The 14,778-nt window shown below is 56.8% G+C and overlaps 1 protein-coding gene across 1 annotated transcript; it reads right to left on the reverse strand.

Annotated features, from left to right (window-relative positions):
• Nucleotides 1-2,357: 2,357 nt before the first annotated feature.
• CHGA (chromogranin A) lies at nt 2,358-14,155 on the reverse strand. Its single transcript, XM_037835251.1, has 8 exons — nt 13,914-14,155; nt 13,062-13,108; nt 10,661-10,754; nt 9,745-9,813; nt 7,802-7,900; nt 6,011-6,427; nt 4,913-5,367; nt 2,358-2,841 (listed from the first exon to the last, which is right to left on the reverse strand). Exons 1-8 carry the CDS (start codon nt 13,954-13,956, stop codon nt 2,758-2,760), a joined length of 1,308 nt encoding a protein of 435 aa, XP_037691179.1. The 5' UTR covers nt 13,957-14,155; the 3' UTR covers nt 2,358-2,757.
• Between the last annotated feature and the right edge of the window lie 623 nt (nt 14,156-14,778).

Consider the following 14,778-nt stretch of genomic DNA (forward strand, 5'->3'; position numbering starts at 1 on the left):
TGCCCCTTCTCTCTGCACAGCCCCTGCCACATGCCCTGGGTCCCTCCCCGCCCGGGGTTCGGAGGGAGCTGGGGTCCTCTGACCGCTGGCTCCAGCCCGGCCAGGCTTGGGCTTCTGCACATCCAGAGCCCTCTCCCTCCTGGGTCTGATCCGCAGGACTTTTCCAGAACACCTGGGACATTTTCAAAACTGGTGCACATTTCCTACACAGAATTGTCCATAACCTGGCAGCTTGGAGGGACTGCCCCCTTCCCACTGCCTGGCCTCTTCCTCTTGAAGCTGGCGCACCAAAAGCTGCTTGCGTGGAGGTTTCATCGATCCCTGTCCCACCGTCAGAGTTAGCCCCTGTGCTCTGTAATGCGTGGTATTTGCCTCAACCCTTTTCACAATCAACTTTTACTAAAATCCCAGGCTGGTCTGTACTTTATTTATGTGCATACATAAATATAAATATGTACTGTGTATAAAACTTGGCTTCTGCAAAAATCAAGAACTCCTGCCCACTAGCTCTATTGATTTGGGTGCATGTTTGTCCCATGTGATTATGATAACACGGTGGCTCATCTTTGGGATGAGTTAATTCAGAGACAAGGTGTCCCTGGATTCTCTTTATTTGCCGACTCATCTTGGTAGTTGATGTTTTGATGTCTTAACAATCGAGTGGAATACAGGTAGGGTTGTATTTGTATTTTTGTAAAGGCGGGGGTGGGGGTGGGAGTACAAAAGTGTCTCTTTGAAACATGTGAAGAAGCAAACTGCTTGTACCCCCAGCCCTTCTGAGGGGGTCCCTCTGTGCTTTGGGGACTGGCAGCCCCAGCCGCAGGCAGCCCCTCGCCAGCCTCGTCAGAGAGGCCCAGGCCTGCTGGGAGCCCACAGCGGAGCGATTTGCATCATCATCTAAGTGTTTCCTGGGCCCTGCTGTCTGTGCCCCTCGAATCCTCACACATTCTGGTGAGGATAGTGTTATCCCCACTTTACAGATGAGGAAACCGAGGCTCTGCTTGCCCAAGCTCTCCGGCTGGTTAGTGTCTGGGCTGGGGGTTCAAACCCACATTCTTGCCCCTGAGCTGCTCCTCAGCCTCACCAGACAGAGCCTGAGCCCTCTGGAACGTGGTTCCCAAACCTCAGCTGGCACTCTGGGCTTGTCCTGGGCTCTGCCCTGGTCCCTCGAGGATGGCAGTGACACCACCTTACGTGAGGCCCACTCCCTCCCTGTCCCTGGAAGGAAAGCTTTAGTGATGCAAGCTGCTCTTGCCACCTGCCAAGGCTATTGCAAGTGCCAGGAAGAATCTTGCTCTGCTTGGTCTTATTTGAGTTGCGCAGGCCATGAGTGGTAGCCCCAAAGCTGCCACCCAAAGAGTGCTCACCCAAGGGCCAGCCAGCCGGTCCCGCAGAGATGGGCTTGAATTCAGCCTCCTCCTGCTCAGGAAAGAGGCTGGGGGCAGGAGGGGAGAGGCCGCAGGCCGCAGTGGAGCAGGCCCTGAGCGTGGGCTTGCACTCCCTCCTGTCAAGCGGACGTTTCTCTGTGGGTTACTTTCCCTGCTGAAAAGTCTGACTGCCCACACTGAGCAGTGGGCTGCTTGACATCAGGGCCGGGCCCAGCCACCTCTGTGTGTGCAATGTGTGATGAAGGACCGAATGATTGGCCCTGATAGTGACTGGTCACACATTGGGTCCATTCTGGTCACTAATCCTGCCGGGGGCCCATCGTTAAATAGTTTAAGCTTCACCCCTGCCTGTGGCTTTGATGTGTCACTCCACCTTCTGAGCCTCAGTCTCCTCCTCCTCAAAAATGGCCCTAGGTACTGAACTGTTAAATGTGCAAGAACCACATTGAACGGATCCAGTGCATGTGTCAAGTATCAGGTCAGAGGTCAGGGTAGACTTAGGCCGAGAGGGGCCTGCAGTTCGGAGGCCAAAGTCAGGAATCTGAGGCTGGTCTGGTGCCTGGGGCTGTCTGGGCCTCTATCTGTCATCACAGGTCGCCAAGGCCCATGAGGACGGAGAGATGCGGGTGCAGAAAGGAGAGACTTTCCCAAACTGCCCCCTCCTCTGCATGGCCCAGCCCCAGAGTGACTGGGAGAAGGCAGAAGGAGCACTGGGATCCTGGGTCAAGGGCTTTGCATTGTTATTTAATCCCCCCAACACCCACCCTTTGAGGCAGGTGTCACTCTCCCCATTTTACAGATGAGGAAACTGAGACTAAGAGGTGCAAAGCCGCCTGCCCGAGACCCTGCAGCTCGGAAGTGGCCCAGAAAGGAGTTGCCCCTGGGGTGCTGAACATCCATTTCTTTTGCCCAAATCTAGCCCATCCCACCCCACTCCAAGTCAAGGAAAAAAAATTTAAAAAACCCAGAAAGAGCCCAGAGCAGGTTTATTTTTCTGTAGATAAATTTTGTACAGAATATAGTATAGTCAGGAGTTCTCCACTTTCATCAAAAGGTCAGAAGTTATTGCAGACATACCCACCGGATCTGACGGTGGAAGGGAAACTTGGAGAAAGCTGCCTGTGATCAGAGAGAATGAACCATGTTTAACGTAGGGGCCCGCCCTGCAGACGGGCACACCAGGGCAGGGATCAAGAGCGGGGCGGAGGGGAGTGCGGGGGCAGCAGGCGGCCTGGGCTTGGGCAGGTGGCAGGGCTGCCTCCCCATCAGCAGGAGAGCCCAGACCGTCTGGCCAGGACCTGCCAAGGGGACCGCAGAGCCAGGACCACCAGGTGCCTCGGGACCCTGGCCAGGCCCGCTGGCCAGTGCCTCAACCCTGCTGCAGAGCCTGCAGCTGCCGGGCCACCTTCTCCAGCTCCGCCTCGATGGCTGACAGGCTCTCCAGCTCCTGGTCCTAGGAGAGAACATTGGGGGTCAGGCGGGGGCCACCCACAGAGCCCTGGACGTTAACGGGGCACAGACTCAGCCAGCATGGCTGCCGCTGGTTAGCTGTGTGGCCTGGGGCAGGTGGCTTTGCCTCTCTGAACCATGGGGCTAATGCAACCCCTGTTGGGCTGTTCTGAAATGGAGAAAGAAGCAGGCAGCCCTGACCCCACAGGTGCAAATGGAGCTGTCTGATGCTTTCAGAGCCCCCGACCCAGGACCCCCTTCAGGAGGCCAGGCCTGCATTTCAGGGCTGCCCACTTCAGGCCCTGCCTACCCAAGGTGGCTGCAGGGAGTGCTGCCCCCACAGGGACCTCCTGTCTGGCCCTGGGCCTTGATCCTTGACTCCCAGCATGGTTCAGGGGACACTTTTGTGAGCCTTGCTTGGTGCCCCAGCCTCAGGAAGCTTCCAGGCCCCGGAGCTCTTGAAGGACCGGCTCCCTCAAGAGTGTGCCCTCAGACCTAGAGCAGGAGCTGAGGAGAGGCCACCTCCCCAATCCTGGCCTGGGAGGGTCGCCCTCCTGGGGTCTCTGTTGGATGCCAGGCTGTTGAAGGCAGCCCTGGCCCTGGGGCGGCACCAACAGCCCACCTGGGTCCCCGTTATGGATGATAGTTGCCATGGAAACGGCCTGGCAGTGTGAATTCCATGATGCTGGGGCCATTTCTAAGAAGGCCCTTGGGCCAAGTGGGGAAGGCAGCCACCCACCCTGTCCCCCTGATTCTGAGGTCCCCACTCGCTACCCTGCAGTCCAGGGTCCCCTCTGTGGAGAAGGGAAGTGGGCAGCACCTCGGGGGCACTCACTCTCTCCAGGGAGAGGACTGGTTAGCTGTGTGGCCTTGGGCAGGTGGCACTGCCTCTCTGAACTTCAACGGGCCTCATCCAAACCATGGGGCCGATGCTACCCCTGTGGGGCTGCTCTGTTTTGGACTCAAAAGCTGGGGTGGGGGTGACAGGGGCAGAGCTGCTGTTTCCTGTAGCCTCTTCCCCTCTGTGTTCTAGGGGCATAGATAGATGCTCCCTTCTGGCTCTGGCTCCCGTGAAGACACCTTCTCAGACTGCCAGCCAGACCCCAGCTCCAGGGAGCCCAGGCCCTGGCCCAGAGGGAGGGGCCACAACCTCTTCAGGTGGACAAGAGCCCTGGGATCAGGACTTGAGACAGCTCCCAGCTCCTTGTAGGTACCCCCAGGCCTCCTCCAGGTGCAAGGTGGTGTTGCCCACTTTCCAGGGGACCCGGCTCCTGCCCTCGCCCCCCACTGCAGGGCTGCAGCCTTGCACCCCGCTGGCCTCCCCACTGAGCCCTGAGTGTGCTGGGTGTTCAAAGCTCGTTTGTGTCCCAACCATGATGATGAGGTGAGTGGAAAGGACTCTGACCCCCACTTCACAAATGGGGGAACCGATGAGGCTCGGGGAAGCAGAGTGACCTGCCCAAGGTCACACAGCTAGGAGGAGGCAGAGCCCAGGTCTTCTGGCACCTGTCTGGGCCACCCCCTGCCCGCTCAGTGCCAGGCCCAATGTTCCCCCCTTCTTCATGGGAGCTGAACCTGAGACGGGGGATGCCCCAGGAGGGGACATGGCCCAGCCAACAGAGGTCTCCCCAGGACACTCCTGTCCCTTAGTGCCCCGCACCCCCACCCTGCACTGTCCAGCTCTCAGGGGCACTGGAGTCCTGGGCCTGGATCCCCCAGGCCACCGGCCCTGCTGAGTCTCCCGACTGCCTTCCAGAACTAGCCCCGCTTACCACCTCGCCAGCTTCCTCTTCACAGGCTGATCTGACACCTCCCTCTCCCAGCCACTCACTCTGTCCATCTAGCCAGCTTTACTGGGAGCCCGTGGGGAGCCCGGGGTCCCTCCACCACAGGCCTTCTCCTGGCACTCCCTTTTTCCTGCCCCTTGGAGTCCCCTGAGAGCCCCAAGCTGAGTGTCTCTCCAGTCCCAGAACCCCAAGGGGACCCTGTCCCCACAGTGGGCGGCTGAGGCCACACATTCTGGGTGCAGCTGCCCCCCGTCCCCCAAGCTGGGCCTGCTCCCACCCCACACCAACCTCGGGCCTGCGGTTGGCACTGCCCTCCTCCTCCTTCTTCTCCTCCAGGAAGCCGCGCCCGGGCAGGGGCCGGCCCGCCTCGTCGCTGTCCTCCCGGGAGGACGGCCGCCAGCCCCGGCGGAGCAGTGGCCCAGGGCGCCCGAAGCCGAAGGCCTGGGTCCGGAAGGGCCGCTTCAGGGAGCGGTCGGGGTCCTCCTCGTCCTCGTCCTCCAGCCGCTTCTCGGCCGTCAGCTCCTGGGCCAGCTGCTCCATCTTGCTCCACCGCTTGGCGTCCTCCCACTCCTTGGAGAGCCGCTCCTCCTCCTCGTCCTGCTCCTGCTCCAGCTCCCTGCTCTTCCCGCCCCGAAGGGGGCCTTGAGGGGCCCCTGCCGCGTCCTCCTCCTGCTGGGAGTGCTCCCGCTCGCCCTTGCCCTTGGTCTTCCCGGCCGCGTCCGTGGCCAGAGCCTCGGGCTGACCTGGGGCACAGGGTGGACAACAGCAGGACGCTGAGGAGGGGCTGCCACCTTCCCTGGTCCCTGCCACTCCCCAGAGGTGGCCGCAGACCCCACTCCCCACGCAGACCCCACTTGGAAGAGCCATCTCGACACCACACTGTGCAGACCCTCCCAGTGCTCGGCTGTTTGGAGCCTCCTCCCTTCAGCCCCCTCTGCCAGAAGGCCCTGAACCCGGACGGGTCACCCCGCGGGGGCAAGGGAAGGCCCTGACCCGAGGAGCCCGTCTCTCCGAAAGCCTGGCTGAAGTGGCCCCGGCCCCAGCCCAGCCCCCTCCCACTCATGCTGTCCCTCTGTCCCTAAGGCCCACCCACCACTCCGCACAGCTCCTCCCACCCCCAGGGTAGGGGCTCGCGGAAGAGTGGGAGGTGCTGGTTTCAGAGTCAGACGGACCTGGGTTGGAATCTCAGCTTTTACTACAAGTTAGCTGTGTGCCCTTGGGCAAATTCCTTAACCTCACTGAGCCTCAGTTTTCTGTCTGGCAAACAGAGATAACAACCACCTTTCAGGGTTTTTGTGAAGATGGACTGAGATCGCGGATGAGTCCCCCCACCGACCGCCGCCGCCCCTCCCCAACACTTGTTGGGGTCTCAGTCGTCATACATACTTTCACCCCTCAGGGTCTCCTTGTCGCCGGGGCTCGGGTGGGGGTTCAGCGCCACAGTGGGCCCTTCCTCCTCAGTGATGGCCTCCCCTCCAGCCTCCTCCTCCTCCTCTCTCTTGGCCTGCTGGCCTCGCTCCGCACCCCGGCCCTTCTCTGTGTCCAGCAGATCCTGGAGGAGACCCGCACTGGCCCCCTTGGCCTGTGGGCCTCGGGGTTTCTGGCCAGGGAGGCTGGTTGGGGGGTTGGTGTTGGCAGCCTCCTCCTCCCCAGGGATCTGGGGATCCTGCTCAGTCTCAGACCCCTGCCCAGGCTCCGGCAGCACTGGGGACCCATCTTTCTCGGTGGCTTCTCCGTTCTCTGCCTCTTCAGAATCCCCTCGTTTCTCCACAGTGTCCTTGGAGGACGCCTCTCCAGCCACCGCTGCAGAAACAGCAGAACCAAGTCGGGCCCTGCGCACAAGGCTTCCTGCGGGTCTCCCCAGAGGCCAAGTTCAGATCTTACTCATTGAGTCTCTTGGCTTCCAACTGGGCCCAGCCCACGACAGAATTGGGGTCCCTCTCCATGTCTGGGTCAACCTGAGCACAAGTGGACTGTGTTTCTTTCTTTTAATTCTGCCTCTTAAAACAGGATGTGATAAAAACAGAGCTTGAAAATGACCCCAGAAAATAGAGCCTTGAACTGAAAATTAGGACAGCTACTGAAATGCTGCATTATCTTGGGCAAGTCGCTTAACCTCTCTGTGCAAAGGGCACCATTAATGCAAATTCCTTCTCCCTCCATTTGGGGCTGCTCTGCCTTCAACATCCTGTGAAAGTGCTCAGCTCCTCAATCTTGGTACGCTTCATTAGAGGGTATTCTCTCGTGGCTGCCCTGAAGACAGCATTCTAACTGGCAATTCTCCCTCCTGGCGCTAGAATGATTTACATTTAACAAAGTACTACCAGGTACATTTCACCGTTTGAACTTCACCAGGACTGCAGGGGAAAGGCACTTCTACTCCCATTTTATAGAAACTCAGACTGATCCTTAGAAGGGGATGGTGCCCTGCTCAGCAGAACTGAGCCTGGAACCCAAGCCTCCGAATGCGAAGTCCAGGGTGCTCTTTGCACTGACAATTGTGCAAATTAAAGCTTCCGGCACTCAGATGCCAGGAGGACCGCAAGGTCCTGGCTCTAGGACACTGGCCTTCAACATGCAGAGAGCAGGCCCTGCAGGAGCAGTTTGTGGCTGTTTCCAGGCAGGGAGGGTGGGTGGGTGGGGCCTCATGTGGCCCTGCACTGTCATCTCTTTGACCCCTAAAAGCTCTTTGGTTTCAAGGAACATGATCCAGGCTCACTGAGGGCTTCAAACCTACTCCCCTGGGATCCTCCTACTTGGCTGTTCTAAGGCACCGCCAAAGCCCAGGGGGCAGGGTGGGAGGTAGGGGACATGGGGGCCCTGCTGCAACGGTCCCTGGGTTAGGGCCCAGCGTTGGGGCTGCCTGCCTGCCGTATCAGAGACATCCTGCCCTAGAACGTCAGCCCCCTGTGGGACAAAAGGGACCTATCGAGGGGTTCGGGTAAGACAGACCGAGACTCAAAGCCCCAGTTTTGCAGCTCACCACCACCGAAACTTGGCCAAGGTACTCTACCTCTCTGGGCCTCAGTTTCCCCCTTCGTAAAAGTGGGGGAAATAATGTCTACCTTACGGGGCCTAAAGGAGGGGCTCCTGGCTCTCAGGAACCCGCCATCCATCATAACCACTATCCTTAGTCTCGCCCCTCCCCTGCCTCCAGCCAGGCTGGCCGACACTGACCCTCCAGCTCAGACTGGTGGCTCTGGTTCTCAAGGACCTCCGAGAGTTCATCTTCAAAGCTGCTGTGTTTCTTCTGCTGATGAGCCCTCTCCTTGGCACCTGGTATGAGAAAAGGAAGCACAACAACAAAAAAACACTTGGCCAGAGCCCAGCCTGGTGTATTTGTCTAAGAGAGTGGGGGCCTCAGCTCCCTCATCTGTGAACTGGGCATCAGGTTCTGGGCCTGCCCGATGAGCGACTGGGGGACCAAGAGCCTGGGGAGCCAGGGAGGGTCGGCTGCCTCTGCCCCATCAGGCAGCCAGGCCCCCTCTCCATCTCAGTTTCTCATCTGGGAAGCAAGAACGAGCCCTGCCCTGCTGCCTCCCCTGGCAACAGAGGCTCTGAGGCCCAGGGACAAGAGCAGGGAGTGGGGCACCCCTTGGGGCCTGGCTGGCAGCTCGAGGGACCCTGCAGCGGGAGGTCCCAGTCACTGCTTGTCCTCTCCTGGGGGCCCTTGACTCAGGCAGCCCCTCCTGGAGCCCAGAGTCCAGGCCCTGGGGAGAAGGTCCAGCCTGGCACCTGCCTCTGAGCTTGGTACTGGGGAGCAGCCCCGTCCCCACACTCCCTGCCTCTGTCTTCACCTGGACCTGGTTCCTAACTGCAGCTGGGGATGATTTTGTGCCTGTGATGGGAACAGCCAGAGCTGCCTGATACAAAGAATATGCCCCAGCTCTGGCCCAGGTGGACCTTTTAGAAAACAATTATCTACATATATGTAGACTGAATGTTGTTTATATTGGGTATACACATGAGTGGATTTGTGTACAGATGTTTCAGGACCCAATGCCCTATAATAGTCACTGTGGCATTATATTTAACTATTTAAGTAGTCATTCAATATTTAACTTGAAAATTATTACATTGTAATAGTATAAAATAATTAATATTTAAAGAAAAGACAACAGGGTCAACGATGATGACGTTAAACAATGTGGTGATCGGCGCCACGGCCTGGCCCGGGACCTGCTGTGTGCCAGGACCTACTGTGCGCTAGGCACTCACTTCCTCCTCCTGACAGCCAGGCTAATGGGCATGTGGGAGGAAGAAGGGCCTGGTAACTTGGAAGGGCCTGGGGATCCCTGCGATTGATGGTTGTTCACCTCCTCCCCACATTGCTCTCCGTTCTTCCATGTGGCACAGTGCCCCCCACACCCCCCAAGACACGAGTCCCGCCCTGAAGTTTCAGGATTTGTGCTTGAGGGCCTGTGATCAGGGGGAGGGACAAGGGTGCCAGGGGCCCAAATAAATGACCACTTCCCACAGAGAGTCAGCCCAGGGCAGAACCAGAACCCAGGTTTTCCAACAGGCCAGGGCAGGGCTCTGTGCCTGAAGCTGAGCATCAGCCTAACCCCTCCATTCCCGCATCCTGTCCAGGCTCTGCTTGAATATCCTCAGTGACAAGAAGCTCACTACCTCACAAAGTCACTCTATTCCCATCAGTGGATTTTTCTAGTCTCTGAAAATCTACCCTGCAAGCAAGACCCTGCCTCCCCCATCGTCCCCTTGAGCAGAAGATCACATAGGAAAAGGGGCCCTCCTTTCTCCTAGCAATCAATTTACTTTTAATTTAACAGAGGGAAATGGATTCTCTCTGCAGTCAAGCATTGAAATTGCCCCCATTGAAATGGCTGGAACTAGAGAGACCATGGGGTATCTGATCATGGCATGGCCCTAGCTCACTTTGTGACCTCAGACAAGTCACTCAACCTCTCTGAGCCTTGCTCTCCTTAACTATATCAATAACAGATTGGAGCAGGTGGCATGGAGGGCCCCACCTTTCCACTTCATAACTGAAGTAACTGAGTGCCACAGAAGCACAGGACCTTGCTCAACCCTCCACCCTGATTTTCTGACTCTCAGTTATTGGAATTCACCCAGAATCATGTGCAGTGGCTGGAAAATACCTTGGAGGGCGAGGTCTTGGAGTTCCTTCAGTAAATTCTGATGTCTCAGGATGGAAAGGATCCGCTCATCTGCAGTGAGGGAAGGTTATTACGGGTGATTTCCAGAGAACAGCCCAGAAAGCGATTAAATCAGTATTTTCACCTGAGCACAAGGAATTTATTCTGGAAACTCAAAATCTGGGTGGCAGCTGCCAGATTGGGTCTGGAGATAATACTTTTGAAACTACCTTTGTTCCAAGGTGCTGATCAGTTTTCTACTAGATGAGAAGGGTCAGCCACTGTCCCAGAACCCAGGCCCCTCAGTCAAGGGGTGGCAGCCCCTCAGACAAGGTGGTGGTGTCTCTAAACACAACATATTTTGCCCATCTCCATGCCTTTGCTTGTTGTCCCCTCCACCTGGAGTAATCTTCCTTCATTTTTCTACCAGTTGGTTTCCAACTTTTCTTTTAAAGTCCAACCCAAATGCCACTGGCTCCATCCAAGCAGCTGGTCAAAACTTGACTGCCTGGTTGGAAAAAATTTGTCCTTCTCCTGCCAACCCACACATATTCATTCATTCATCACATATCTACAGTCTCCACCATGTGCCTAGGCTGTGGCTTATTTCACACACAATCCTTGTTCACGAGAAGCTCGCATTCTGGTGGGGCTTGCTGTTTTAGCCCTGGTTTCATTCTGTCCAGAATTCTAGTTAATTGTCTTCACATCTGTCACCCTCAACTGGACTGTAAGCTCCAAAAGCACAGAGGTCATGACCCCTGCATCACCTTTCACCCTGCAGTGCCTGGCACAAGGCAGGCACTTGGCCAGTGACTATTAAATTAAATCAATGAATTCCATCAAAAGCCACATGTCCATCTCCTGGCCTCCCAGCCCAGTCGGCAGCAGCCCCTGACCCCCAGCCTCTACCCCTCACCTCCTCGGAGTGTCTCGTAACACTCCTGACTGACGGGCATGGGGCTGGGCTTGGAAAGTGTGTCAGAGATAACTTCGACGATGCACTTCATCACCTAGGAAGAGAGTGAGGGCAGGTTGGCGGCTGGTTTGGGCATGTGGTTCAGCTCCCGATGCTCTAGAGCAGGTTTCTAAGGAGGGGCAGAAAGGCATTTTTGCTTTTGTCTACAGGAGCCCAAGAAGTACTGGCTCAGGGGCACAGCTCTGCTTTCTTAGCCAGACAATAATAGCAACAATAATAGCAAATCCTTCTACAGTGCCCACCATGTACCAGGTGCTCCAGTCACAGGGGCATCAGGGGCGACTAAGGTTGATCATGGTTGGGGTGGGGAGGGGTGGTGGGCACCTGGTATCTTCCCATCTCCAAGCAGTGTTTCTCTAAATATGGGGAAGCTGTCCCTGGACATTGGAGGGATGTCTTGCAAAAGCACTTCAATCTTGCAGATGTTCAAAAGGTCAGCTCCTCCAGGAAGCCCACAGAACAAACCTTCCCTGGCACTGATCTGTCTACAAACTGGACCTGGATCACGGTCCTCCAACCCCACTGTGTTGTCACATGCAGGGAGTGACGACCTCACAGTCTGGCCCCATATTCATCCATGGGATGTGTCCCCTGGCTGGATATTGGGCACACATTGGCTACCTCTGGGTGCTGGTCCCATTCTAACAGGAGCTGTCTCTCTGAAAGTCTTACCCACTGCCCAGCAAGGCACCGTGGTCAATTAGGTGCTTGGTAAATGGGCAACATTTGATGATAGAGCAAACTGTAGTGTGATATCCAGCTGTATAATCTTGGGCAAGTGACTTAACCTGAGCATCAGTTCCCTTATTTGTAAAGTAGAAGTGAGAATACCTGCCTGACCACCCTCTTGGGATGATGAGGTCCAGATGGGTAAACAGTCTGTAAAGCATGATATGTCACAGACACCGGGGGAAGGATTCACAACTCCCAATGTGCTTCAGCTGCCTGAAGCCAGGCGGAGGAGCAGGAGGTGTCAGACATGCTTCAGGCAATGATGGCAGGGACTGAGGGGGTGGAAACTCTGTCTATGGGGTGTCAAGGCAACCAGCCCAAGGATCCATGACAGCAAACTGGCAAACAGACTCTATGGAGTATGTAGTCACAACATCCTCTGATGGAACATTCAGGTATTAACCAGCTGCTCTGATGCCCCTGGCCCTGGGCTACCGAGCATAATATGGTGACCAGAGGGTCTCTCAGGAAGCAGCTAGCAAGGGGGATCTTGCAGCCTGTATCCTGTAGCTCCCTGCAACCCCAGACCCTGCACTGGACACACCAGAGAACCACCATTACACGTAGACAGGTACTAGGAGAGAGAATTTGGGTAGGGGTCCCCAGCGGAATGGGGAGTTCAAGAAGGGAAGCTCTGGGAATAATGGTGCCCATTTATTGAGGATCCACCATGTGCCAGGCAGTTCACATCCCTGATCCCTACTTCTTGCAACTCCCCTCAAGGGAAATATTGTTACAGATGGAAAAAGTGGAAGCTCAGAGAAGTTAAGAAGTTTTCCAAAGGTTGTAAGCTAGAATGAGTGTAGAGGTTTAAATTTGGGTCTTTTTCTGTAACTAGAAAAGTAGGGATAGAATTGGTCAAATTGAGGTTGAAATAACTTGGGTGCTTTGGGTCTTAAACATGGTCTCTCTGGAATGGAATGAAACAGCTCCTGGAAAGGAGGGGAATGGTGATTTCTCTGAACCTCAAATGGAGGTATCTGTGAGCCCTGGAGACTGGAAAAACAGGCCCCAGCTCAGACAGGAATGAATTTCAAGCATATGCCCAGCACAGAGTGTCTCTTACTGGCCAGAAAACCCCTACCAAAGCCACCAAGGCCTTTGCCTGGGTAACTAACACATCACCCCAACAGGCTGGGGACCAGGGAGTAGAAGCCATGGACAAGAATATTTTAATTGTGGCCCTTTGGGGAAGCCAGGACCTGAGGGGCTGCAGGTGGGGGGTGTCACTGACAGAGGCTTGGGGGTGGGGAGAGCAACGGGGGTCTGCAATCACAGGGATGCCCTCCCCCCCAGCCCCATGGTAGGCCTACTGAATTCACATTGTCCAAGAAGAGGGCCGTCCCTTAGCCCAGCAGGGAAGACACAGATCCTGTCGGGCTGTACATCCAGCTTCAAGATAGCTGGGGAAGTCCCCACAGCAGGAAATCAAGGAGATCAAGGAATCTTTGTATCTTCTTTTGCAAGCTGTCCCCAGACTCAGCAGCCGCAGTGCTGGCTCTTGGCTTTATGCCAGCCTCAGTCCTGCAGCTGCCCAAGAACTGGTTGTGAGGTGTCCACTGGAGCCCCCCACACCCCGTCCCAGGGTATCCCCAGTCCTCCATCTTACCTCAGTGTCCCCTTTAGTCATCGGGCTGTTCACAGGGAGGGCAATGACTGGGAAGGAAAAGAGAGAGCTGGGGTCACTGCTCTGCTCCAATGGGGTCATCAGGGGCCCATGCACCGCAGCGCTGCCCCTCAAAGTTCCTTCACCCCAAATGAGAGGCTAGGGCTGATTTGGTTTCCCTTTCCTCACTGCAGGCCCCAGGGGCGGTAGCCCACAGAGGCTGCACGGAGAGGCCCTAAGCTTCTCCTTTGGGGACCTCCTGCTTTGGAGGCAGTGTGGGAGCTGAAGGCAAGTGCTATGAAAACAAAGCCAAGGTTGGAGTGGGATTGGAGTTAAGGGGAAGATGTAGAGAGAGGGAGAGAGACCCCAGAGGCGAGAGAAGAGAGGCGGGGATAAGAGGTGGAAGAAGAGGGATGGAGAGATGGTGTGCAAAAGTAGAAGTCAAGGGCAGAAAGACGTGGAGAGCAGAGCGGAAGGTGGAAGAGGTGGAGAAGGCGAGTGAGGAACGGCCCTCCCATCGCGCCCACCCCCACCCCCACCCCATGACCTTGGCCGGCCACGGCGCTGACCCTGAGGCAGCCGACGGGCCGAGCCCAGAGAGGAGGTGGGGGCGCGAGTGGGCTCTGACCGCAGGGGTCCAAGGAGTGGGGTCTGCGTGTCCTGGGCCAAAGCCACACTGCGGGGCCGGGCGGGAGGCAGGTGCGCTGTCCGCGGTGCTGAAATCTCACCGCGCCGGAGGGGAGGCATGGAGAGCAGAGCGGCGCCGCGCGGTGCTTGCACTGCGTGGAGCGAAGGGGCCGACGGGGACTCCCGGAGCCCCTGCTCCCGAGTTCTGTCCACCCCGCGCTCCCTCACCTTGCCCGGTGCAAAGCAGAAGTGCCAGGACAGCTGAGCGCATGGCGAACCGGGACGCGGAGCAGCTGGCAGTCTAGGGCCGGGCACCCGGGCGAGGGGCGGATGGAAGGGCTGGCCAGCGGCGGGCTGCGGCGGCGGTGGCGCGGGGGTGGGGATCGCAGTGTCTCTGCGTGCGTCCGTCTGTCGACCTGCAAGCCACTCTGTCGGAACCGACTTGGGCACTGCAGCAGCTGAGCCCCGCGCGCGCGCCGCTTATATACCCCCAGACACCGGAAATTACGTCAGCGGAGCCGCCCCCTGCCCCTCGTTTCCCCACCTCCAGCTTAACCCCTTGCTGACGCTGGCCCCCATCGCTCACAGCTCCTGGGTCAGGCCAGGTGGCCCGGTCTGGCTTCCTAGAGGTGGTGCGGGTCTCGGATAACCCCAATGTCACAGTGCACCTGGTATCTTAGCGGTTTAGCATCAGCTGGCGTCATACAGAGTCCCTTTTTCCTTCTTCCTGTCCTCCCGCCCCCGGCAATCTGCTGCTGCTGTATCCTACTTCCTGCCCCGTGCTGTGCCCATTCCTGCCCCCAAAGGAGAGTCTGGTGGGAGCTCACAGGAGAACGTGGCCTCATTCATTCATTCAATGATGATTTCTTAAGCTGCTACCATGTACTTAGACCATCTTAGAGCACCTATGTGCTTAGAACACCTTAGAATAGCACTTGACTGTTCTAGGTGATAAGAATACAGCAGTAAACAAAATAGACAAAGGCCAGGTCCATATGGAGTGTCTATTCTGGAGGGTGACTACAGATAATGAACAGTGAAGAAGTAAATGCGTAGTATGACAGGTGGCAACAAGTGCTATGGACAAAACAAA

Source organism: Choloepus didactylus, chromosome 4 (genome assembly GCF_015220235.1).
Source record: "Choloepus didactylus isolate mChoDid1 chromosome 4, mChoDid1.pri, whole genome shotgun sequence".
Classification (NCBI taxonomy): Eukaryota; Metazoa; Chordata; class Mammalia; order Pilosa; family Megalonychidae; genus Choloepus; species Choloepus didactylus.

Bases quoted from the DNA above. Each gene is read 5' to 3' on its own strand.
- CHGA (XM_037835251.1), bottom strand. From the start codon at position 13,956: ATGCGCTCAGCTGTCCTGGCACTTCTGCTTTGCACCGGGCAAG. The intron at 7,901-9,744 runs GTATTTTCCAGC...TTCTCATACCAG, and splicing joins CCAAGACCTCGCCCTCCAAG to GTGCCAAGGAGAGGGCTCAT. The intron at 6,428-7,801 runs GTCAGTGTCGGC...CTGTTTCTGCAG, and splicing joins CCACCAGTCTGAGCTGGAGG to CGGTGGCTGGAGAGGCGTCC.